The sequence below is a fragment of the Thermobia domestica genome, chromosome 10, assembly GCF_964235325.1.
Source record: "Thermobia domestica chromosome 10, izTheDome1.hap1.1, whole genome shotgun sequence".
Lineage (NCBI taxonomy): Eukaryota > Metazoa > Arthropoda > Insecta > Zygentoma > Lepismatidae > Thermobia > Thermobia domestica.
In genome coordinates this window covers 12,486,542-12,514,371 of record NC_137463.1, presented here as the reverse complement: position 1 = coordinate 12,514,371, position 27,830 = coordinate 12,486,542, and the positions used below count along the sequence as shown (strand labels likewise).

The window sequence follows — 27,830 nt, the reverse complement described above, 5'->3', positions numbered from 1 at the left end:
AAGAAATAAAGTTTCCCTCCAACTGTGAATTAGCCCGCCCATATTCAATTCTCATAAAATTCCAACTTATATCGTTAGTTTATCGTTAGTTTACGTTAGTTTTGCTAAAATTAACGTTTGTTTTGCAAAAATAACGATTTTATTCGAGAAATAAAAGATCCCGCCAAATGTAAACACAATTACATAGCAGGCATACGCCTATCATGTTCCCTCAGATACAGTACATGAGAATGTGTCCAGTATGTGCCTTATATACTTCTTACGTATGCCTGTTATGTAAATGTGCTGTTAGGGTTTACATTTTTCGGGAACTTTTATTTGTCGAATAAAATCGTTATTTTTCCAAAACAAACGTTAATTTTAGCAAAACTAATCTAAACTAACGTTAAACTAACGATATGAGTAGGAAGTTTAAGGGAATTCAATATGGATTGGCTAATTCACAGTTGGCGGGAAACTTTATTTCTCGAATAAAATCATTATTTTTGCGAAACAAACGATAGTTTTATTAAAACTAACGTAAACTAACGATAAACTAAAGATGCGATAGAAAAAATTTTGAAATTCATTTGCGGGTGGGAACCACGAAGTTCTCCTGCCCATTTATTTCTCGAATAAAATCGTTATTTTTGCGAAACTAACGATAGTTTTATTAAAACTAACGTAAATTAACGATAAACTAACGATGTGAGTTCGAATTTTATGAGAATTCAATATGGGCGTGCTAATTCACAGTTGGCGGGAAACGTTATTTCTTGAATAAAATCGTTATTTTTGCGAAACTAACGATAGTTTTAGCAAAACTAACGTAAACTAACTATGTGAGTTGCAATTTTATGAGAATTCAATATAGGCGGACTAATTCACAGTAGGCGGGAAACTTTACTTCTTGAATAAAATCGTTATTTTTGCGAAACTAACGATAGTTTTAGAAAAACTAACGTAAACTAACGATAAACTAACGATAAACTAACGATACGAGTTGGAATTTTATGAGAATTCAATATGGGCGGGTAATTCACAGTTAAGGCCACATGGACAATGCTAAAGCAAATGGTCGAATAAATCCGAGCACAAATTGCTTGAATGTTGCCAAATGCAAGAATTCAATTCTCGAATAGTAGTGAATATGTGTTCCATTTAGTAAGTTATCACAGTTTTGATATGAGAACTAGTCTTGTTTTTGTCAGAAACAAGTTCCTTATCATTGAAGATAGAAACAAGTTTTTTTTTTTTTTAATGTTAACAGATATAGAAGAGAAATCAAGAAATAAAGATAAAAGAGCTAGTTGCACTGGAATTGCAAACTGATACATTAAGATTGAAGCTCGATAGTGAATTCTATAAAAAGGATTACCATCTCTCTTCTGCAGATGTGTTTGCTTTATCTTTCACTAACATAATAGAGTAATATTTAAAAAAAACACACACACACACACACACAACGAGATTGCATTTTTAGTAAGTATTTAAGCCTTTCTGAGTGCAACTGCACTTACTCTCATCTTTATTGTTCATGCTGGAGTAGCATACTTAAAATCATGGCTTTTAAGATTTGTTCTTTCTGGAGAAAGGGGTAGGCGGCAAATTATGCCATTGCATGGGGCGACAAATTGACTAGGACCGGTCCTGATGATATGTATGTAAGAGACATGAATATAGGATGACACAATTTGAAGTAATGCAGGGTGTTTCAAAATTTAGGGTTTTGAAACTTTGTAGTATCTATTACAATTAACTTACAATTATAAATATTATATCAAATGAAAGAGCAACTCAGACAGTTTTGTACGCACGAATGTACATGCATTGTTTCTGGTGTGTACCGTTAGAAAAAGCAAGCAGCAAAGATGGAGACTAGAGAGGAGAAAGTTTTTTGGGTTTTAATAAAGACTGAATCTGTACAGTGCAACGGTCTGTGTGAAGAATATTACGGAGACGGTTGCAACTACGTCTTTATTGTTTGCAGTTGCTACAGGTCTAAAGACTACAGACTTACGGCAAAACTAACGTAAACTAACGATGTGATATGAAAAACTTTTGAAATTCGTTTGTGGGCGGGGAACCGTGAAGTTAGCCTGACCATTTATTTCTCGAATAAAATCGTTATTTTTGCAAAACTAATGATAGTTTTAGTAAAACTAACGTAAACTAACGATAAACTAACGATGTGAGTTGTAATTTTATGAGAATTCAATATGGGCGGGCTAATTCACAGTTGGCGGGAAACTTTATTTCTTGAATAAAATCGTTATTTTTGCGAAACTAACGATAGTTTTAGCAAAACTAACGTAAACTAACGATAAACTAACGATGTGATATGAAAAACTTTTGAAATTCGTTTGTGGGCGGGGAACCGTGAAGTTGACCTGCCCATTTATTTCTCAAATAAAATCGTTATTTTTGCAAAACTAACGATAATTTTAGCAAAACTAACGTAAACTAACGATAAACTAACGATGTAGATAAAAAAAAAGAAAAATTCGTTAGGTGGGCGGGACAACTTCACAGACGTCGTCGTTTGTGGAAAGAAAAAGGCTACGCAGCTATTCAACATGTGATTTATGGGTATTACCACTAACAATTTGTATTCTCGCTAACACTTAATTTGTATTCTGCAATTTCGCTTCAAAAATCCAAAACCACAATCTAATTGTAAGGTACACTAGCGAAAATTTACTGTTTTTCTTGAGGCGTGATTGATATTACCCAGAATGAATTTAGACCAATAAACATAGTCCCATAAATCTCCCATTCTCCCTTGATCATTTTCCATAAACTACATGAAAATCAGACTCCAGTTAGAAATTGTAGATCCAAATGAAATCCGTGAGTTTTAAAAAATCGCCCTGTACATTCACTTATATTCATGTACACGGAAAGGACAAAAAAAAAAATCTAAAAACACTTCATACAGGACACGTAAGTTTGGCCCTCCACTGTACAACACTGTTGCGGTTGCCGATCGTTTTTTGTTTTCAATGTGTCATGTGGACCTTCCTCTTCCGTCAACAGTGACCAGTTCACCTGTGAGTGTCGTGGTGTGAAAGTGGCGCGGTAAAATGAACGACCTGACAGACTTCCAAAGAGGCATGATCTTTGGTGCACGTCTAGTTGGAGCTTCAGTGGCAACAGTGGCGAACATTGTGAGGATATCGAAAGGCACTGTGTCCAATGTCACGAGGGCATACACAATTCATGGGCAAACGACGTCTGCAAAGCACAACAGTGGTCGAAAGACAATCCTGTCAGATAGGGACCGGAGGGCATTAAAACGGATTGTAGCAGCTAAAAAGAAGACCACTGCAATGAAAATTACGCCTGAGCTCAATCCCGGCCTACAGAACCCGGTTTCATCGAAAACAGTGCGACGGGAACTTCATAAAATTAAAATTCATGGCAGGGCCGCTATCGCCAAACCCCTGGTCATAGCAGTAAATGCGAAGAGGCGTATTCAGTGGTGCAAGGACCACAAGGCGTGGACTCATGAGCAGTGGAAACACGTAATGTGGTCCGATGAATCGACCTTCACCTTGTTTCCATCAAACTGTCGTGTTTGCGTATGGAGAACACCGTCGCAGACCTATGATACAGACTGTCTGTTCCCAACTGTAAAGTATCTGGGTGGTTCTGTTACAGTATGGGCAGTGATATCGTGGTTTTCTGCAGGTCCCATCATAGCCCTGCATGGAATGCTAAGGCATATGAGTCCATTTTGGGGGACTAGGTTCTACCCATGGCCCAAATATTGTTATCTGATAGTGATGACATCCACCAAGATGATTTGGCACCCTGTCACGCTGCAATAACGGTGAAATCATTGTTTGAGGAGCATGACCCGGAGTTATCACACCTCCCCTGGGTCCCACAATCATCAGATCTGAACATCATTCAGCCATTGTGGTCTGAGTTAGAAAGGCGTGTTCGGTCTCATTACCCTCCACCAGCATCCCTTAAGGAACTGAAGCATGTTTTGGGGAAACAATGGTACAAAATTCCACACACCACGATTCAGGAGGTGTGTACGCCCATTCCACGTCGGATCCAAGCTGTTTTGGACGCAAAAGGAAGCCCCACACCATACTAGGCATGATTTTCACACTTTTGCAAACGTTTTAGATTTTTTTGTCCAACCCCTGTATATTTTAACATGCAAATACGCATAATTATTTTTTTAACCATTTCACCATCACTATGCACACAAACTTGTTGCCATTTTTACTTCCACACATACATTAATAGCCCAAAGCCACATATTTCAGACTTCCGGAAACACTTTAGAGTACGGACCTCCAGCATTCTGAAGTTGGGCACCACATTATTACACGGATAGACTAATCACTTTAAGTCTTTTTAATCTTTTTCGTCGTCCATTCTTCAGTTGTATGTTGATTGGTTCTTGATATGGGAATAACTTAGAGGAGGGTAGACTTTAGTTATGGTTTCCTCTGATTTCCTCTACAAAGCGTTCCTTCATTATTTGTGAGTCCATGGTACTCAAAATCTGGACTTTCATTGATTAATATATCGTTATTAATATTTTGCAATTCTGCTCTAAAAGAAAAGAAAAGAAAAGTAATCTTTAAGTTTTACGTCCCACGGTTATGCTAGTTAGGCTAAAGGAGACGGTCATGATGAGAGATGAGTGAAATGGTGGAATGAAGGGAGTGGGAGGAAACGGGAGAACCCCTAGAAAACCCACGAGCACGGTGTTTGTCCACCACAAAGTCCACACGGCGCGAGCTGGGATCGAACCAGGGACTGCAAGTACCGGAGGTGTCTGCTCTAAAAGACTTAAGTCTTGGGTTGGATATATCTTGGCAAAAGAAAACTTTGTGTTCTGGGGTTCCAATGGCTCCACAGTATGACAGAGAGACGTTATCCTGAGTTCCAACCTGTGTAAAATTGCTTCAGTAGTAATCGCCCCACTTGGCCTCACTTTTTGGCCCCTGGGTCCCTGCCTCAGGACCCATGGTCCCTGGCCGGGGTCAATGACCTAGGGGTACCTAGGACCACCCCCTAAAATTTGGCAGGGGTACATAGGACCACCCCAGGACCCATGGTCCCTGGCCCGTGTCAATGACCTAGGGGTACTTAGGACCACCCCTCTAGATTTTGGCAGGGGTACATAGGACCACCCCCTTAAATTTTGGAAATTGCCAAATCTAAAAATTGGGTGTGGTAGCCTAGGACCACAGTATGTACCTCTATCAGTATTGGATGTCTATGTCGTTCCCTTTTATGGGTAAAAAATTGCCAAAAAAAATTCAAATTTCGGGGGTTTTTTGACCTAATTTATCCCCTTTGATGAGGTATTATTATCCTATATGGTTATATGTGCATATACAGGGATTCATTACCTTTCATAAGACATGGGTATATTAATGCACCCCTTTAAATTTTTGGGAGGTGTACCTTGGCCCACCCCTTCAATTTTGGAAATTGCCCAATTTCAACATTGGGTATTATAGTATAGAACCCTAGTATGTATTACTATAAATTTGGGTGGTCCACTTCGTTCCCTTTTAGGGGTACAAAATTGCCAAAATTTTAGTACAACCACATATTTGGTTTTTTGGTTCATTTTTATTCCCTTGGATGAGGTCCTATTACCTTATATGGGTGTATACAGGTGTTTATTTCCTATTGTAAGACATAGGTACATTTGTGCACCCCGGCAGGAGTGCCTTGGCCCACCCCTTCAATTTTGGAAATTGCCCAATTTAAACATTTTGGTACAATAGTATGTATTACTATAAATTTGGGTGGTCCACTTCGTTCCCTTTTTAGGGGTACAAAATTGCCAAATTTTTAGTACAACCACATGTTTGGGTTTTTGGCTCATTTTATTCCCTTGGATGAGGTCCTATTACCTTATATGGGTGTATACAGGTGTTTATTTCCTATTGTAAGACATAGGTACATTTGTGCACCCCGGCAGGAGTGCCTTGGCCCACCCCTTAAATTTTTTGGAAATTGCCCAATTTAAACATTTGGTATAATAGTATAGAACCCTAATATATATTACTACAAAATTTCGGTGGTCTATCTCGTTCCCTTCCAGGGGTACAAAATTGCCAAATTTTTAGTACAACCACGTGTTTGGGTTTTGACCTAATTCATTTCCTTGGATGAGATCCTATTACCTTATATGGTTATATGGCCATGTATAGGAGTCCATTCCCTATTATGAAACATAAGTACATATGTGCACCCCCGGGAATGGTACCTTGGCCCGCCCCTTAAGTTTTAGAAATTGCCAAATTTAAACATTTGGTATCATAGTACTGGACCCTAATATATATTACTACAAAATTTGGGTGGTCCACCTCGTTCCCTTTTAGGGGGCATTTTGTTCCGCTTTAGGAGTGAACCTTGCAATCGTCCCGAGTTTGATTCTTGGAAATGTTGAGTTTAACGTCCCCGCGAAAACGGTGATAGACCGAAACATGAACTTACTTGACTGAGGATTGAAGCAGGGACCTCATACAGTAGAGACAAGCACTGAGCCATCGTACACGTGTGTTGATTACTATGCAATGGTCCCGAGTTTGATTCTAGGTGTTAGTTTCAGGAAATGTTAACGTTCCCTTGAAACGATGATGAGAAATGAGAAAACATCATAAACTTACTTGCTTGCGGATTGAAGCAGAGACCTCACACATCAGAAAAAAAAACGCTGAGCCATCATGCCAACTTCAGTGCGAGCAGTTTTGCGTATGAAAAGAACATGAACAGATTATGTTACATTACTACACATTTCTGCTCGTTGTTACGCATAGAAGCTTGTTATTGTGAAATTGCAGAATCTGCTTATACTACATCAGCATTTTTTTCTCAGCTGACGGACTTTTAAAGCTCAACTTTACATTTATGTCAAAGACAGTTTCGTAACATATCGATGAGTGTTACATTTTTTCAATCAAGTTTAAGAAAAATGAATCACATTTTAGATGTGGTAATTTGAATGTCGTAAGAAACTAACGAGTCAACGGTATGATGTCATTATCAAAATTGCGATACTAGATGTCGTAACGATTGATGTGTAAGGAGAAAAAACGTGAATAATGTCACAACCAATCAGATTGCTTCTTACATCACGTTTCGGCTCATGATACGTGATGAAAGCTGTGTTTTCATTGGTTCTCCGTGATGTCATTGATTCATTTCCTCGTTTCTGATTGGCTGATAGTGTTGTCACTTTATAGTTGAACACGTTTCAGATCTAAATAAAATTCTTAATTTTCATTTTCAAGTCCTACTTCCACGAAGATCTTGAATGAACGTAGGTGTACCTCTAGTGACAGCGTGACTTTACTCCGTTCCTTGAATTTGAGGTAAGTATCAACCGCGTTTCTTAATATCAATGGAGTGTTTTTGCATGAGGATAACATTGTTATCACTGTTTTTTATTTAACATGAATTATTTTAGCAAATGGAAGAATAACTTGACCGGGGATCGAATTAGGAATCCCACACATTAGAAGTAAGCACGAGAAAATTGTTGATTTTGGTTTAGCGTCCCTTCAGTAGTGGGGTGCTAGGAATACAGCTTAATGTTGAATTTGAGCGCATACTGGGTGTTTGAACCCGGGCCAGAGTTGCGTAACGCTAACCACTTAGCTCAGTTTCTGAAAGTAAACAAAGAAACTACGCACGAATTTGTTCCCTACAACGTGAGACGTGGACTTGCAGTTTAATGTGGGATCTGATCTCCCGCCGAGTCTTTCTTGTCTTAGCTCGAAAAAAAAAAAAGCAAGCGCATGAGATTTTGTTTTCGTTTCATGTTCGTCATACGTTTTAAAGTTCAGTGTCAGAGGAAAAATGCTTACTACAATGATTCTTTCAGCACAGTTAGAAAAAACAATTTCATTCATTCTTTTTATCACTACAGAAACTTAGGTCATTTACATGTTGATGTTGGTCCGGGTTTGACGAACTATTTGAGTAGTAGAACTATTTGAGATATGATCATTCTTTTAGGATTGATCGTGTAGTCATTTTGATAATGTAGTGATCTCTGAATTCAATTTTAATTCGTGCTTTTTTTCTCTCTTTTCGTTTTAGATATTTGTTTTTCTTTGCCTATTCCTTTTTTGCTTACCTTACCTTTTTCCCTATTTGAATATGGCTACTTCTGGCTTTACTGTCTTGCGAGAAATCAATAGACATTATCGGCGTTTTAATCTTGAAGGACGAATGCTGGAAATTCAAATTAATGCTCCGACCAGTGGCACCGATATTGTGGAGTGGGTTCAGACCTCCTTTCAACAGATGTTGGATTACTTATTGGAAAACGTCGACGAATCATCGATGGTTGGATTGTCGATTTTATCCCACGATGAGAAGAACAAGCCATTTTATTTATCTTTCCGGCATGCAAGTAATTTGACACTGGAGACTTTATGGGCTTCCTTTGATCGCATCCTTCAAAGTAACGATAGTTTTCTCATGAACGAACCGTTCATTGTCCATTTTCATCATGTGGATGTGCCCCGTGGATTTGGATTGGTGCGTCGAGGTCTTTTATCAAACGACGAATTATTAAAACGCAAGAAAGGCATTTTACGTGTAAAAAATACCGACAAGAAATGCTTGGCTTATGCAATTGTGATTGCTATTGGCCTAAAGAAATATAAGAATACAAATAAGAAACTGTACAGACAATATCACAACCAGAGAAAGTGTGTTGTTCTCCCAGCCGTACATGAACTTTTGTCCAGATCCTCAGTGAATTTAGAGCATGGGGGATCCGTGGAAGAATTACGACAATTGCAACGCTACTTGACAAATTATAAACTTACCGTATACACCAGTTTTTCCGGAGAAGATATTCTGTATGAAGGGCCTGGTGGCGAAGACAAAATTCCAATCAATTTAATGTGCATCAATTCTCATTATGACATCATCACGTCATTAACGTCGGTTTTTTCTACTAAGTACTATTGTGCTGCATGCCATAAAAAATATGATCATCGTATTGCACACGTCAAGAACTGTTCGGCCATGTGTGAGAAATGTTTGCAGAAACCGCCATGCAGTAAGACCAATACGGAGAAGCAGTGCCCAGAATGCAATCGTGAATTTTATGGTGAAACATGCTATACAAATCATCTGACTGTACCATACCATAAGGGCCAACCAATATGCAAGATGGTGAAACAGTGTGCCAAATGTCTACGCATTTATTCGTTTGTCCATACAGGGGAAAGACAACATCATTGTACTGATTATTTTTGTAATGTGTGCCATAAACACGTTACGTCTACCCATCAATGCTACATGAAGCCTGATACGACTCAATTAAAACCTGGAGTTCCATCAGTGTTACATGCCAAGAAAGCTATGATTGTCTTCTATGATATCGAAGCCACACAGGATACTTTCTTCGATGAAGACACGTTCATTCATAAGCCCAATTTACTGGTGGCCCAACAAGTATGTTACAACTGTGTTCAAGATGAGGATATACATCATCCGTGTGAAGTTTGTGGACAGCGAGAACATATTTTTCAAGATGATCCGATCAATGCCTTTCTTGCGTATTTACGTCAACCACGACCCAACATCAAACTTATTGTATCTTTGGCACATAACTGTAAGGGATATGATGGTCATTTTATTCTTAAATCTTTAGTGGAAGAACATGAATTGAAACCTACTTTGATCTTGAACGGAGCAAAAATTTTAAGCATGAAAGTGAATCACTTATCGTTTATTGACTCTTTAAATTTCATGCCAATGGCTTTAAGTAAATTATCCAAGGCATTTCATTTACCCGCGACCAAAGGATATTTTCCACACTTTTTTAATACTGCTGCAAATCAAACGTATGTGGGAAAATTACCGGACATCCATTATTATGGTGCAGATGAAATGAAAGTGGATGAACGAGAGAAATTCATGACATGGTACAACGAACACCAGAACGATACGTTTATTTTCCAAAAAGAATTGGTGAACTATTGTGTCCAGGACGTCAACGTACTTCGAATGGCTTGTATATCTTTCATGACCACTTTTGAACAAGAAACTCACGTCAATCCTTTCCTGGAGGCTATCACTTTGGCGAGTGCGTGCAATTTAGTATTTCGACGAAATTTCTTAAAACCCAATACTATTAGCATTCTCCCTGCACGAGGATACCGTCACAGAAACAATCAGTCACGGATTGCTTTGCAGTGGCTTGCCTACATGGAGGAAAAAGAGGGTCATTCAATTCAACATGCTGCGAGAGGAAAAGAAGTTTATGTTGCTGGTTTTCATCTGGACGGTTACTACAAAAATCCCGACACTAAAGAGAAACACGTGTATGAATTTGAAGGGTGCAGATTCCACGGCTGTCCTCTATGTGTCCCTACAGGCCGTGATCAACCCATTTATGAGAACTCCGAAGAAACAATGAACTATCGCTACGAGAGAACACAGCGTAAAATGAAGTTATTACGATCCATGGGATATAAAGTACATGAAATGTGGGAATGTGAATTTCGTCAAGTGTTAAAATCCAATCCAGCATTGGCCTCTTCTTTAAGCACACATCCTTATACTAATAAGACACCATTAAATCCAAGAGACAGCTTCTATGGTGGCCGTGTTAATGCCATTAAATTGTACCACGTCGCAAATGAAAATGAAGGCGAAGAAATAAAATTCTTGGATATCGTCTCCCTGTATCCTTATGTGAATAAATGTGGACGGTATCCAATAGGGCATCCACGAATATATCTACAGGGAGATCCAGAAATGCCCGACATTCTAACTGTCAACGGATTGGTCAAGTTGAAGATCTTGCCTAGCAGAAATGTGTTTCATCCAGTGCTGCCATTTCGTTCAAATAAGAAGTTGTTGTTTCCACTTTGTGCTGCCTGTGCCACAGCATTAAATCAAGATTCTGAATGTACACATTCGGACAGTGAACGAAGCCTAACAGGAACATGGGTGTCCTATGAAATTCAAAAAGCCATTGAACTTGGGTATCAAGTCATTGAAATTTACGAAATTTGGGATTACGACATCACCGTATATGATCCAGAAACCAAGACTGGCGGATTATTCAGCGAATACATTAATACATTTTTGAAATCTAAGCTGGAAGCTTCTGGTTGGCCTGCCAATTGCGTCACCGAAGAAGAAAAGCAGCAGTATATCCAAGTGGTACAACAACGGGAAGGCATAACTTTAGATGCAGCAAATATAATGACAAATTCAGCACGTCGTAGTCTTGCAAAGCTCTGTTTGAATGCCTTCTGGGGACGACTCGCTATAAGAGACAATTTCAGCCAAACGACCATCATTAACGACCCCAAAGAACTGTATCAGAAATTAACTGCTCCAGACATAAAAGTCAACCAAATTTTACCTGTTAACGATTCGATGTTATACCTTTATTGGCAGTATGAAGATGATGTTCCAGTACAAAATCACAATGCTAATGTTGTCCTTGGAGCATTTACAACGTGTCAAGCTCGTCTGGAACTCTACAAATATTTAGAATTGCTGCAAGAAAGAGTACTATATTTCGATACAGATTCAGTGATATTCACGCAGCGACCATCACAGCCCACAATAGAACCAGAAGTATTTCTTGGTTCAATGTCAAATGAACTTGAATCAATTGGACCAAAAGCATACATTAAAAAATTCGTGTCTGGTGGCCCAAAACAGTACGCCTTGGAAATCTACAACCCCGACACGAAATCAACCAGTTATGTATGCAAAATTCGTGGATTCACACTCAATTATACTGCAAGTCAAAAGCTAAATTTTAACAGTCTGGAGCAAATGATCATAAATCAATCGAGTGAAAAAATCTCCATTAGCACGCCGCACAAAATTTACAGAACCCACGATCATCATCTTGTCACAAAACCTGAAGAAAAGAAGTACAGTTTCAACTATAAAAAACGCCGATTAATACCAGACACATACGAGACATTGCCCTATGGGTATAAAAAAGCCAGAACAGAATAACAGCCATATTTTCCCCTAATCCCACCAACATCACTTCCCAAAGACGGGCAAAGAATCAACGCAACACGGGACATGCTTCAACAAGGCCACAGCGAAGACAAAAACTCAGATGACATCACCTTGCAGAAACCCGTGGAGAAAAAAAAGGAATTCAGGTACGTCACATTTGCGTTTCTTTTCTCACCTCACTCTCTCTTGATCAGTTAGTTCGATGTTAATAATCTGTTTTTCTTCTTTCACAGGAAACAAAATAAATATTACCATGTATATTCATATGTTTTATTTTCTCTTTACAGAATTTGTACCCGTCACGGACACGTCTTCCTTTGAAGAAAAAAGAAATTCTGTATTCTATTTCACATGCTAAAAATAAATGTACAAAAACATGATTCTGTGTTTTTATTTCACATCCTAAAATCAAATTCTTTTTCCTGTACTGCGATTTCAATTTCTTTTTTCTGAATCAGTTTACCGATAAAATAAATCAATGTTTCAGAAAATTTTTTGTGTACGAAAAAAAAACTGATTCAGAAAATTTTTGTGTACGAAAAAAAAATGTTTTCAGAAAAAATTTTTTGTGTACGAAAACAAAATTCTGTTTCAGAAAATTTTTTTTGTGTGTACAAAACAAAAACTGTTTCAGAAAATTTTTATGTACAAACAAAATTCTGTTTCAGAAAAAAATTTTTATGTACAAACAAAATTCTGTTTCAGAAAAAAATTTTGTGTGCAAAACAAAATTCTGTTTTCGTCACGAAACTGCTCCGACTAAATGAATCGATTCATTCTGATAGTGTTGGCAACACTGGAAAAATGTCGGTAAGTATCGCTCAGACCCTGAGTTACAGCGAACACAACTAGATTCGAACCAGCAACCTTACATGTCTGATTCATCTCTAAATACAGCCAACTAAACAATAAGATTGTGTGTATACGTCAATGCTAGCACTGAGTCAACAAGGTTTTCTTCAAGGTCAAAGTTGCACACGAAGTAAAAAGATGACAACGCAGATCTTCTATCTTTCTATATGAAACATAAACCTAGTGTAAACTGCTCGCACTGAAATGTGTAATGTAACATAATCTGCTCGTCTTCTTTTCATACGCGAAACTGTTCGCACTGAATGGAGTACGACGGCTCAGCGCTTCAATCCACAACGAAGTAAGTTCATGTTTCCTCCTATCATTTTTCATCATCGTTTCAAGGGGACGTTAAACTCAATATTTCTTAAACTAACACAAAAATCGAACTCGGGACCATGACATAGTAATCAAAAAACTGAACTTCTCAATGGGCCATAGTGGCTCAAATATGTGAGATCTCTGCTTCAATCCGCAAGCAAGTAAGTTTATGATGTTTTCTCATTTCTCATCATCGTTTCAAGTGGGACGTTAACATTTCCTGAAACTAGCACCAAGAATCAAACTCGGGACCATTGCATAGTAATCAACACACGTGTACGATGGCTCAGTGCTTGTCTCTACTGTATGAGGTCCCTGCTTCAATCCTCAGTCAAGTAAGTTCATGTTTCGGTCTATCACCGTTTTCGCGGGGACGTTAAACTCAACATTTCCAAGAATCAAACTCGGGACGATTGCAAGGTTCACTCCTAAAGCGGAACAAAATGCCCCCTAAAAGGGAACGAGGTGGACCACCCAAATTTTGTAGTAATATATATTAGGGTCCAGTACTATGATACCAAATGTTTAAATTTGGCAATTTCTAAAACTTAAGGGGCGGGCCAAGGTACCATTCCCGGGGGTGCACATATGTACTTATGTTTCATAATAGGGAATGGACTCCTATACATGGCCATATAACCATATAAGGTAATAGGATCTCATCCAAGGAAATGAATTAGGTCAAAACCCAAACACGTGGTTGTACTAAAAATTTGGCAATTTTGTACCCCTGGAAGGGAACGAGATAGACCACCGAAATTTTGTAGTAATATATATTAGGGTTCTATACTATTATACCAAATGTTTAAATTGGGCAATTTCCAAAAAATTTAAGGGGTGGGCCAAGGCACTCCTGCCGGGGTGCACAAATGTACCTATGTCTTACAATAGGAAATAAACACCTGTATACACCCATATAAGGTAATAGGACCTCATCCAAGGGAATAAAATGAGCCAAAAACCCAAACATGTGGTTGTACTAAAAATTTGGCAATTTTGTACCCCTAAAAAGGGAACGAAGTGGACCACCCAAATTTATAGTAATACATACTATTGTACCAAAATGTTTAAATTGGGCAATTTCCAAAATTGAAGGGGTGGGCCAAGGCACTCCTGCCGGGGTGCACAAATGTACCTATGTCTTACAATAGGAAATAAACACCTGTATACACCCATATAAGGTAATAGGACCTCATCCAAGGGAATAAAAATGAACCAAAAAACCAAACATGTGGTTGTACTAAAATTTTGGCAATTTTGTACCCCTAAAAGGGAACGAAGTGGACCACCCAAATTTATAGTAATACATACTAGGGTTCTATACTATAATACCCAATGTTGAAATTGGGCAATTTCCAAAATTGAAGGGGTGGGCCAAGGTACACCTCCCAAAAATTTAAAGGGGTGCATTAATATACCCATGTCTTATGAAAGGTAATGAATCCCTGTATATGCACATATAACCATATAGGATAATAATACCTCATCAAAGGGGATAAATTAGGTCAAAAAACCCCCGAAATTTGAATTTTTTTTGGCAATTTTTTACCCATAAAAGGGAACGACATAGACATCCAATACTGATAGAGGTACATACTGTGGTCCTAGGCTACCACACCCAATTTTTAGATTTGGCAATTTCCAAAATTTAAGGGGGTGGTCCTATGTACCCCTGCCAAAATCTAGAGGGGTGGTCCTAAGTACCCCTAGGTCATTGACACGGGCCAGGGACCATGGGTCCTGGGGTGGTCCTATGTACCCCTGCCAAATTTTAGGGGGTGGTCCTAGGTACCCCTAGGTCAATGACCCCGGCCAGGGACCATGGGTCCTGAGGCAGGGACCCAGGGGCCAAAAAGTGAGGCCAAGTGGGGCGATTACTACTGCTTCATGTGAGTCATTTCCCTTTAAGAAGTGTATGACTGCCAGGGTCGGATCCAGGACGGACTTCTGGCGGGGGGGGGGGGCTGTAATACTGCTACGGCATAACCGTGGAACGTAAAACTTAAAGATTTCATTTCATTTTTCTTTTTCTTTCTTTCTTTCTTTTTTCTTTTTTTTTAATGGGCCGATTGTCTTAGCTCTCCATACTTCTACCTAAATTTGAGCAAGTAACATGACAATAGAACAGGTGAATACTAGCTGTTCCAGGTTCACGAATTCAGAAATGTTCCACAGAAATAAAGTACCTAGTGACTGATTGACCAAGTAAAATTGTATCCTTTTGGTTCACTCAATGGACATTTCCACTGATTCTTTTTATTGCACTAAAAAAAAGAACAGAAAAAAAGAAAAACTTCAGAGCTAGCTAATTACGGAGAACACTTCCTTTCCCTCATGCGATGATTCTAAGTAGTCAAAATTTGCGATTGAATTTTGGTCTGCTGCTCGTGCGCTAAAAACAATGACCACCATGTTTGTACGTCATAAGTCGGTACAGGAAAATGATAACGTAAGACGGTTTACTCACCTTACAGAACTTAAGAACAAAATCTGGTACTAGGCATTTCCAAAGTAGTCACTATAATTCTACAAAATGGTTAATTGAGTATTTATTAAGTGATAAACTGCCATGTTTCTGATGTTTATTTTGTTACTGGAAAACAGTTTGGAATGTCTCAGAATTGAGTGATATAGTGACCTTCATGAGTAGTGCCAAAAACATCTCCATCCAACTACTGTGTAAAAGACATTAGATTACACACGTATTGACAATCAAGTGAATTAGTATATCGCTATGACATAGTTAAACATAATGAAGATGTTAAAATGAACAGAAAAAAGAAAATGTCCAATTAAGGCCAGAGCAAAGATCGGAATCAGAAAACATGAAGAAAGTAGCGAGTCATTTACCAAGAGCAACCACGTTGAACTGTTAAATTTCACTGCAAAGTATGATTAGAAGTTCTTAAATATTTGGTGTTAATTGTGCCTTTCAGCACCGAGGCTATTCGAGACGTGAACTCCAGCTTAACGTGAGATCCGAACCACATGAGCTCCCACTGAGAATAGAACCCGGGTCTTCAACACTGAAGGCGCGTATGTCATTTATATAGCCACGAGATAGCTCTAGACACTTGTAAACCATTTATTGATAGCATCTACGTTTGTTAGAACTTCAAAATGGAATTCAGAATGAGCTAAGTAGCTCTATAGCAGAGGGAAATGTTTAACGAAATAGAGCATGAAATTTTCAATTCTTCCTTTATTTCAATATTAGTTGATAAAATAACAGGCGTACCAACTAAAGTAAGTGGCAAGGTGGAAAAATGATTGTTATAGCCATGGCGTATTTACGATTTTTTTCGGGGGGCTTTGCTAACTTTCGGGGGGGCTTTGCCTGAAAATGTGAAAATTATGCAAGATATTTCATATACTTTACTATAGTAAGTAAGATTTCGGAGGGGCTTAAGCACGGAAGCCTCCCTAAATACGCCACTGATTATGGTTTACAGATGTTACTGGAAATCAATCAGCAGCAGCATTGGCGTCTCTGGCATGTAAAATTTGGGAGGGGGACATCAAAGGAAATGATCTAACTGCTAGTATCTCAGCGGAATATTAGATTATGTCACTTCAAAATATTGGGGGGACGCGTCCCCCCCTTCCCGCCAGAGACGCCCATGAGCAGCAGCACTGGTCGAGCATGTGTAAAAATGAAATGAAGTCTTTAAATTAGCGTTCCAAGATTTATAATTTATAAGTGTTGTACTATGTTATGGGTCAATGGTACTGAGTACATCGATGTGAGTCACAGTGAGTCATTTCTTGGTTCCATTTTATAATAGTGATATCGGGTCTGTTTTCAGGTACTATTACATATGTTCTGATTTCTCGATCCAAGTAGAGTTTATAGGCCTATTTATCGTTTTCAAGTACTGGGCTTGGTTGGTATTTATATGGCCTAGTATCGGTGATTAGTTCCATGTTATGTGCCAAAAACTGGTGAATGCATTTTGCAACACTATTGCCTTTTTACATTATTATTATTATTATTATTATTATTATTATTATTATTATTATTATTATTATTATTATTATTATTATTATTATTATTATTATTATTATTATTATTATTATTATTATTATTGAATATGGTTTTCATTTGACTGCCTCTCACAGTTTTGAGAAAATCAGCTTTCGAAGAAACGTACAATCAACTCGTAAGAGCTTCAATTCGACAATGACAATGTATTGACTGATTTTATTTTCACACATCAATAATGTACTGACAATGTACTAACATATTTTCAAGTTATGCTCGTATCTTGATTCCCTAATATATTTCTAATATTTTATAGTCAGACGCAAATTCTAAAGAAAAGTATATAATTTGACTTCATCTCTTCTACAGGTCCTGGCTACCCGGAAATAACTGTATTTGGGAGAAATCCTGAATCCTTAAGGTGTCCTTATTGCCGAACACGTATGACTACTAACGTTATAATTACAGCTTCCGAAGATGCCCACACGTTGTGTTTAAAGTTATGTTTCTTTGGGTAAGTTTTATTTTTTTCTGATTTAATTAAAGGCAAAAGTAAATTAATACACTAGAGTTCCGTTTAGCCGATAGTGCTGCGGTTAAACGCAAATTCGGTTGAACTGGAATAAAAGCTTTTTATACAGTACATAGTACTGTGTATTTAATATACATACTTTCAGCGTGAAAGATGATGCCTTCAAATATGAACATTAGAATTAAATGTTGCTAAATTAAAGTGGTACGACTAAGACAATCAAGTTTAAAGGTTAATTCACACATAATGTGACGTGCCCATGCCATTCCCTTGAAATGTTTCGTCCGTGCCACAGCTGCGACCATTTATACGTACCATGCCGCACGGTGTCGTGCCAGTGTTGCCACAGTCCTAGCTCTGGAGTGGGCTAAAAAATAGTACCAAATTGAAACAAAAAGGGCTGAATTCATTATTTTATATTAGTGTAATACATGGCTCTATAACACGAAACTAAAAGAGGTAAAGTTCTAGAACTCCTAGAACTCACCCCCCCCCCCCACTTCCAAGAGTCCAAATCAAGAAAATGCTCTTTTAAAAACATCCAAATAGGAGGACTCCGAACAAGCGTGGAAGTAGGTGAAACTTATCTCTCTACAAAGGTCGCAAATTAAAATTTCCACCATACTGCTTCTTTCTCGACTTCTTCATGCGCCCATCTAGCGTCATTTGCTTCCCGGTATAGTTCGAATTACGAATTTTCCACACAAATTTCGTATCGTTATGCAGTGCAACGTCACAGAATGGATGTTCAACAACATCTTTTAAGAGTCCAACACACAGTATGAGTAACGTGAGATGCAGGAAAAGTCTTACTGATACTTTTGAACATGTGACAAGTATTTGTCAAATAGTGCTGAATTGGGTAGAATTGTACCAAATTCTTCACAAAATGGCTGAAAATGAAAGCGTGGTACCCACGGGCCGATGAATGACAAAAAGGGCTGAATTTGGTACAATTGTACCAAGTGTGGCAACACTGTGTCGTGCTATGCTTTTTATACCATTTTCCTTGGTTTTGATCAACTTCGTGTTGCACGCATCATGTGCTCCGAAGGAAGCCGAAGAATCGCGGCCGACGAGATACGACCAGGCTGTTTTTTCTTCAAAGCGGCCTGCCGGGGAGCAAATATTTTAATCATGCTTGACCCTAGCTATAGGAGCTAAATACACGGCTCTGATTGGTTCAAGTTATTCCGTTTCTCGCCATGTAGCATACATATAGCACAAATAAAACTGCCAAGCGGCCGAGCATGCTAGCGCAAGGGCTAGTAACGAAGATCACTTTTAGCGTGGGTTCAATCCCGGTCCAAGGAAAGTTTCTTTTCAAATTTTAATAACACTTTTATCATTAAAATAGGATAAAAATAATACGCATTTGCTCTTGTACGTAACATATAATATAAACGATTTAAAAAATTATTTACTTATACATTATGAAACAGCTGAGCAAGCGTCAGCGAGCGAAGGTGGTTAGAAGACCCACAGAGCTCGTTTGGTTCCATCTTGACCCCATAATAATACCAAGTGGCATTACGTCACACTCGGGTGGTGCAATTTTGAAGTAAACCTCACCCGCTTCTTCCTTGTGCACTGAGAGAAAAAATCCGTATGTGGCGAACGTAAAATCGTATGTTACATTTGTAAATCCTGTAGTTTTTGGGCTTAACGTACACCACACGTATAACTGAAAACGCATGTTTTCCCGTATGAAACCCCGTACTTCCCGTATGAAACAATATAGGCGGTAAGGATCTCACATACAAATGGACGTATATAACATACAGCTGACGAAGGTAACGTACATATATGTATGTAATATAAGGAAGACTGTTAGATATCAGATATCCTGCAAAGGCATGATGTAACATTTAAGGGCAGTGCCTATGTAGCATACGGATAACGTATGCTCCGTACTGATTTCTGTAGTAAGCAAGATGATTCCGTATATTTGTACAATATACCGCTGTCCGGAGAACAGATTTTTCTCAGTGTGGCAAACTTTAAAGAGTTGGCTAGGGTAGCGCGTGAAAAAAATGCTGCCGGAGCCCCGCATGGGAATGGCACAGCCACGGCATACTATGTGTGTGAATGTAACCTTAATTGAAATTGTGAAAAAGAAAGCTGATATTTTCTTCTGTTTAAGATAAGATAAACGCTTATTTAGCTATTCGGTTAACTCGGTAATTTGGTTAATCGGGATTCGGTTAAACGGGATTGTAGTGTATATTCCTTTATGTCTTTTTCTGAGAAATTTGGTTTAATAACTGAAACTGCTTGTATATATTTACCCTGTCTATCCATCTAGGGGACTAAAATAGAAGCTGGGGAATATTTCTAGCTTCTTCTTGAATGATGTGTGAAAACGTGTTTGTAAATTATGAACATTTTCTGTTGACGAAAAAATTTCAGACATGTTTTGCTTATATCCGTAACTGAGAGGACCAGGCAGGTTAGGCCATCCTCGGATATCGTTGAATCTGTTGAAAGATTCTTTTAATTCTTAGAAGGGACCATGGTCCCTCTAATAAAATATCCTAGTTACGCCTATTGTCAAGGGCGCCGATTTCTCTGTAAACTTGGGGGGGGGGGCATTCAGATGCAGAAGGTATATATATGAGGATTTTAAGACAAATTACATTCAAATTATGCCAAATATTGTATATTTATAAATACAATAGGGGGCCATATGAGCTTTGGGGGGAGGGTCCGGGGCCCCCAGGATCGGCGCCCTTGCCTATCGTATAGCCATAGTTATGAGATGCTATGAATGTGTCTGTTCACATTCTAATAAAATGAGTTATTTTTAAAATTGTCATGGGTTTTAAAATTTTCTTATCTCTAGTTCTTCAATGCATTGAAGCATTTTATGCATTGATTTTTAATAGTTAAACCCAATAAAGTAAGCACGTGAGAAGCTTATAGTGAGATGACAGATAAGCGTTAGTTTGTGCACAATGCAAGAAAGTAGGAACGCTTTCAAAGTCTTAACTGGAAATCCTATCGGAAAACGACAATTAGGAAGACCTAGACGCAGATGGGAGGACAATATTAAGATAGATCTCGCAGAAATAGGAATGAAAAGAGAAGCTGGACCTAGTTGGCGAAGGACAGGAGCAGGGGCGGCTTTAGGAGTTTACTTTTGGGTAGGCCCGCTCCCTCTCTTATGGATACTTATACACATTTGATTGATTAATGACAGTAGGAAATTACTTTTACAGGAGTGGTTGATGCTATTTGTTAAATAATTATTTACCATTAATATAAATAGTGTAAAATATATTTACTCTTTATTGTATCTTTTAGGTTTATATATTTGTCAAAATTTTTGGGTAGGCCCGGCCTACCCGCTAAAGTCACCACTGGACAGAAGTCAATGAAGAGATTTTATGAGCGCAGCATTGAACCCACGGGTTCCATAGACCATAGAGTTAGTTAATTAGTTATTTCCGATACAGAATGGGTTTTACAAATCCTCTATCCAAAAGTTATTCTAATTAACCTTTCCTGGTGTGTAAGAAAAAAGATTGCTTCGTCAATGAATATGACATTCCCTAGATAGTTCTGATCTTGTTCGATTGGATGCAGCATCTCAATAGCACCTAAAACACACAAACACAAGAGATAACTTAGAATGGTATAGAAATTTTACAAAACACACACAAAAACTTTCTTTTTTTTTTAATCTTTTGCGTGATACCGTAAATTTCAAGGTTCTATCTGATAGTTTTCACAAGAAAAAAAGAAAAAGAAAAAAGAAATTGATAATAGCTAAGTTTATTTTGGGTACTGGTACGTTATTCTGAAATAAACAAAATTGTGGTTAACTCATGTATTGTATCAACTTCTGATTTTTCTTAACATTTTTATTTTGCAGATTATGCTGTTTTGCTTGGATCCCTTACTGTATGAAGTCTTTGAAGAGATACGACCATTATTGCAGTGTATGTAAGAATTTCCTTGGATCCAGCTTCCCAAGGTGATGAACAAAAGAGGCCATCGAAGGATAGTCGGTGTTTTACCCAGAAGTTCTTTGATTCTAGTGCCAAAGGAACAGAAACGCTTGTCTGAAGCTCCTTCGAAAGATGGATCGGAAGATCTCGATCATTGCATTTCTCAGACACCATGGACGAAGTACTCGGCCCATAGATCTCGTGGTCTTCCAAATATCTTCATCTGTCCATGCTCTGATGGTTTCAATGACTCCAGGGGAAATGTCTCTTTTTGCTACCAAACTTTAGTACGAGCACTTATTTCATGCGCCTGTATTTCTTTCTTAAAAAATGAAGTAATTTGCACTAGATTTGCTTATAAATGTGTAATCAAAGTAAGATATGAGAACCTTGATTTTAAAAGATACCCTGACACGTGGTTTAGTAAGGAACAGCAGTGTTCTGCTAGTTCAAAATCTTTTGTCATCGCGAATTCTGTCGAGGAATTTGGAGCTTAAAATATATACAAGGCGCATCCAGAAAGTAAGTTTCCCACGCGTCCCATAGTTAGGAAACGGTATGTTGCGCGAAGCGACTGCGTGTACGTGAGAGAATAAGGTCCTACCATGGCACATGCACTAGCGGAACTTCCCTAGTGCTCTCAGTAGCGTCGTGGCAGTGGTTGAAGATGGACGTTCCTATTCCAGCCCCTGCCGCGTGTGAAGTGCGAGCAGTGATAAAGTTTTTGAATGCACAGGGCATAGTACCAATCGAAATCCATCGTTAGCTGTGCCAGGTCCATGGACCTAACGGCATGAGCAAGCAGTTCCTACAGATTTTCCGCTCCTTATTGCACACTAATGTCACGGAGTGCCTGTTGATCAAGAAGTCTTGTGTTGAAGCAACTGATTCTAGAGCACAAAGCAAGGTGCACAGGATCAGCATTGACATTTTTGCAACGATACAGCTGAAGATGGATTTCAATCGGTGCTATGCCATGTGCATTCAAAAACTTTATCACTGCTCGCACTTCACACACGGCGAGAGCTGGAATAGGAACGCCAATCTTCAATCACTGCCACGACACTACTGAGAGAATTAGGGAAGTTCTGCTGGCGCATGCGCCATGTTGGGACCTTACTCTCTTATGTACACGTAGTCGCTTCGCGCAATATACGGTTTCCTAGCTATGAGACGCGTGGGAAACTTACTTTCTAGATGTGCCTCGTAAAACGATAATCATGCTTGTTGTTGTGTGTTGTTGTGTGGTTGCGAAACATGGTCGCTTACTCTGAGAGAAGAACGTATACTGAAAGTATTTGAGAACGAGATCCTGAGACGAATATTCGGACCCAAGAGCAACGGGAATGGAGAATGGCGAAAACGTCATAACGAGGAACTACATAATTTATACCGTTAACCAAACATTGTTAGGGTCATCAAGTCTAGGAGGCTCAGGTAGGCAAGTCATGTAGCAAGGACGGAAGAAACTAGGAACGCTTTCAAAATTTTTACTGAAAATCCAACCGGAAAACGATCATTAGGAAGACCTAGGTACAGATGGGCGGACAATATTAAGATTGATCTCATAGAAATAGGAATACAAAGTATAAACTGAATTCATTTGGCTAAGAACAGAAATCAATCGAGAGCTTTTGTGAACGGTGCGTTGAATCTCCGGGTTCCATACAGTTCCGTGTCGTGGCAGACGGGGGGAGGGGGCGAGCGGGGCGACGGCCTCGGGTGTCGAAGTTAGGGGGTACATAATTCGGGAAGAAAAATAAAAGAAAAGAAGGAAAGAAAAGCTACTTGGAATATTTTAGAACAACAGCGAAATTTTTCATTCTAATATTTAATTTGCATGTGCACATACATAAATTAAAGGAAAAAAGTAGTAATAAAAAAGTGCTCAAAATCAAGGACGAACAGGATTCATTTTTGAAAATTTTCTTACGCTTCACGCCAACCATGGTGGCGCTTTGTAGCTGCTCTGTCGACCTCACTTATATGAACGGGGGTGCAGTCGTGTACTTTCGCCCTGGGCGCTGATTTTTCACGGCACGGTACTGGTTCCATACGCCATAGAGTTAGTTAGTTAATTAGTGTTCTACAAGGTACGAGGTTCAGTTCACATATTCTAGATTATAATATCCATACAAACTTTCGTAATATCTAAATATCCGTGGCTAAAGAGAAGGCCCCGCTCATTTTCATTCAGGAAATGATCTTTTGTAAATGTTTCAACGGACTCTAACGTTCAACAACATTATTTATAATGCGTGAAATATTAAATCATTGCTCTCCGTTCTTCGTACGGGTCAGGGGCGGATCCAGGACGGACTTCTGGGAGGGCGGTGGATTGTAATACTGGTACTTAGAGCTACTTTTAAGAGCGTCAAACTCGGGGATGGGTTTTATTTACATATAAAATAAAAAAAGTTTCCTCTTCTGGGGGGCGATCGCCCCCCTGGATCCGCCCCTGCTACGGGCTTGGTCACTGGTTGAGTATGTACGAGGGTATTTCCAAAAGTTTCCGGACCGACACTGAAATATCGTGCCACTGACATGACATACAGTGCCATCTGCAAAAGAACTGATGTATGACATATAGTGCCATCTATAAAAGAACTGATGTATCACTTTGAACTCTCCAGCTGCATAAGTTCATTGGAGTTACTCGTTTCTATTAGGGATGGCCACAAAGTTCCGGTTCCGGCGGAACCGGTTCCGCAAGGCCTCGATCCGAAAACCAAGTTCCAGAACCGGATCTTAGGAATCGGTTCCAGACCTTGATCCAAAAGCCGCCAAAGCCCCCAAAGTTCACCTTCAAAACACTGCAAAGAGGACCACGCGCTTGTGCCCTCCCTCTCAGACCCGCTTATGCCCCCCAGAAAAATCTTTAGGTCCACCAGTGGGTGTGTAGCCAATTGAGTTTGCCAGTTTACCTGTTTAGCCAATGAGTTTGCCAGTTACCCAGTTTGTTTAGCCAAATGAGACAAGCGGCTGCCGCCTGGGCGCCTACCTGTCGCTTCCACCATTTCATTTAGCACACTGTTCACAGCCTTCCAGCAGCTCGGGTTTAGCGTAAGGATGGCCACAAAGTTCCGGTTTGGAACCGGTTCTTGGAGATCTGGTTTCCAGAACCGGTTCCAGACCTGGATCCGGAAACCAGGTTCCAGAACCGGATCTTAGGAACCGCTTCCAGGCCTGGATCCGAAAAACCGGTTCTAGACCATGATCCCAAAAACCGGTTCCGGAACCGGATCTTCTAAAACCAGATCCGTTCAGAGCCGAAAACCAGTTCCACTATGGCCATCCCTATTTTCTATCAGTTGCTGCCTGTTCCTATCAGACGCTGTTGTTGCCAAAGCCACAACTTTTCAACGAACAGTGACATTCAAATCACTGCCTCCAACAAACTGACGCATTTGGACAGTTGAAACTAATACACTGTTGTTTTTTTCACGGTGTATTTCTGAAGCAAGAGCTCTAGGTTCAACGCAAGTGATCTTGTAATGAAGCCGTGTTCACATTTGGTAGTCCTGGGTTGTCTAATAAAGTTCAGACATACATTGATCCAATGTATGAGGGCCGCCCAGAAACGTTTTGACGTGGTTAAATAAAAAAACAAAAAATAGCACAAAATTTTACTTACAAAACCACGGGACCTTACTATCCTTTTGTATGTAATGGCCATAGTTGTCAAGACACTTGTTATAACGTGGGACCAGTTTTTCAATGCCGATGTTATACTCATTTACTGCCAAAGATTTGAGGCAGGCTGTCACTGTTTGCTTGAGTTCCTCATCGTTTGCGAATGGTTTTCCACCCAAAAGTTCCTTAAGTTTCGGGAATAAATGAAAATCACGTGGTGCCAAGTCAGGGCTGTAAGCAGGATGACCAAAGATTTCCCACTTTAAACGTTGAAGTTCCACTCAGATCTTCATCATGCACGCTGGTCCTTCCTTGATTAAAAATAATGCACCATTTCCTCACTGATGACTCGTTCATCCCACTATCATTATAAACAGTCTTTATTTGCCTATAAATTTAAATAGGCTTAACTTTTTACGCCTTCAAAAAACGAATGACACTCCGTACTTCACATTTGGCGGGATTTTCGATTGGCTCCGCCATTTTGAATCGCTGCAAAAACAAGTAGTGTGACTGCACAGCATTGAGACTCGGCGCACACTGAGGTGAAGGAAGGAGCTAACTACCGCACACGAGATCGCAGTGATGAGGGGTTGGCGCCGCGCGCGATGTGTAATCGTTCTTATTTCCTGGACGGCCCTCGTAATTTATAGTGTGTTGGCCAACCAACGATGTTGCTGATTTGTCCAACACTTTCGGCCTCTCTCTCCTAAGCATAATTTAACTTCTTTGGTACGAACTACGTAAATTCAATTGATTGGCAAGTACTCGGTAATGCACTTGAGTAGCCAATTACAACGTAGGGACAACGTTGACAGTTGGCTAGCCTTCCATTTCCCACTGTTTAGCCACTAGCGTTATCGTTTTACATATTTTGTTCTACGAATTACTTAGCTGTCCCTTATATCTTCACCCCCTTCATCACTCTACAGAGCATAAGCACGAGAAGCTAATCGAGAACTTTTATTTCATCAGTATTCAAATTAAAGCTAGGAAATAACTACATGCTACAAAAAAAGAGCCTCACCTCAGTGAAACTTGTGGCACTGCATTCAAGATCATGCCTCATACTATTTCAAATTTCCCGCCAAAAATCAAAACTGTCCTAGTGTTGATTATGTATAATTTTGACATTTTTTTTTTTTTCCATCAGAATGAAACACGATGAATTAACCAAATTTTCAGAGATATGTATGTGCGCCCTAGGGAACGTTTGCCAATTTTTCATTTAGATAATTCCAAAATTTAAAGAAGGCCAACACGCACTCCTAAAATTTTAAAAGGAGGCATCAAAGTACCTGTGTCTTGTGTCAAAGAATTGATCTATGTACTTAACCATATAACCATCTTATGCAACAAAAGCTCACAAAAGAGGGTAAATTAGGTCAATAATCAACCACGCAGTGAATACATGACAATTCGAATATTTTGGCCATTTCTGTACCTGTAGAACGGAATAAGCAAGAACAACCAAATTTACAAACTTATACAGGGTGTTAACAAAAATATGTCACAATAATTCTTGAACAGATTGCTCACATCAAAACAAGAAAAAAAGTTCATATGGACCTGTGCTCAAAAATGGATAGTTTCGGAGTTATTGGGTGCCGAAAACATTAAACAAGTGAACTTGAAAAAAAAGTTCATAGCTCCACTACTATGAGATCTATCTAGGTGGGTCCAAAAATCACTGAGGAATTGGTATGTGAACTATTCAAATATCCGTAGTCAAAAATCATGTGGGACAAAACATGTTTTACGTCCCGGCCTCAAATAAAAATAATCCAACTGCATCTTCTCCTTCTTTCTCTCCGCTTCTATCCCTTTATATCCCGAGTTGAACATCTCTTTCAACAGCGAGACGTGGACACAGTGGCGGATCTAAGGGGGGGGGCTATAGGGGCTATAGCCCCCCCCCCTTGACGCTCAGGTATACACTGGATAAAATGGGCTTCAGTCCTGCTTTACACTGGATAAAACGGCAAAATATGGTTTAGCCCCTCCCTTGATCATATCCTGGATCCGCCCCTGCGTGGACATATAGCTTAACGTGGGATCCGAACCAATAAGCTTCTACTGGGGATTGAACCCGGCCCTCTTACGCCAAAGACTCGTATGAAAACCACTTAGCCACGAGGGAGCCCTAATACCTGTTGGTGTGTTGTGGTGGAGCGATCTCACTGTCAGGTATTAGGTTGACGATGGTGAAAAAAAAAAAAAAAAAGCATATTGGAAGCTCGAGTACCCTTGCAGAATATGGGTGTGATTTGAACTTCCTCGGAATGTCCATGTTTATGTCCCTGTCGTATTGGATTAAGTAGAAAAGTATAAGATTAATAAGGCCACACTCCAATGAGTCATTGTTCACCTTATTTCAAACCACGGACCGTGTTCATGTGTGATGGACGCCCAAAAGAACGTATGATCCACTGTATCTATAACAAACCTTGAAACTTTGCGGCAGCTCTGTGATATGGGCTGCAATACCTTTATTTTCAGTGGGTCCTGTGGTGACTCTTACCGATCGTGTCAGTGCCCATGATAATTATGTCACCATTTAAGGAAAACATGTGCACCC

At 39.3% G+C, this 27,830-nt stretch overlaps 2 protein-coding genes across 3 annotated transcripts in view; both read left to right on the top strand.

Moving 5' to 3' along the window:
* Positions 1–21,959, top strand: part of LOC145662295 (lipopolysaccharide-induced tumor necrosis factor-alpha factor homolog) — a 122,194-nt gene extending 100,235 nt beyond the window's left edge. For both annotated transcript variants that reach the window (XM_081727714.1, XM_081727713.1), the window contains 2 exons: positions 17,507–17,651; positions 21,544–21,959. In XM_081727714.1, the coding sequence (XP_081583840.1) occupies positions 17,507–17,651; positions 21,544–21,649 (251 nt within the window). In that variant the 3' untranslated portion in view covers positions 21,650–21,959. The remainder of the gene's footprint in view (positions 1–17,506; positions 17,652–21,543) is intronic.
* Positions 9,505–12,433, top strand: LOC145661937 (uncharacterized). The gene is made up of 2 exons (XM_081727282.1): positions 9,505–12,128; positions 12,270–12,433. Exon 1 carries the CDS (start codon positions 9,694–9,696, stop codon positions 11,971–11,973), a length of 2,280 nt encoding a protein of 759 aa, XP_081583408.1. The 5' UTR covers positions 9,505–9,693; the 3' UTR covers positions 11,974–12,128; positions 12,270–12,433.
* Positions 21,960–27,830: the final 5,871 nt, after the last annotated feature.

What these genes read in the sequence shown, in the direction of transcription:
- LOC145661937 (XM_081727282.1), top strand. Translation starts at nt 9,694, where the DNA reads ATGAAAGTGAATCACTTATCGTTTATTGACTCTTTAAATTTCATGCCA.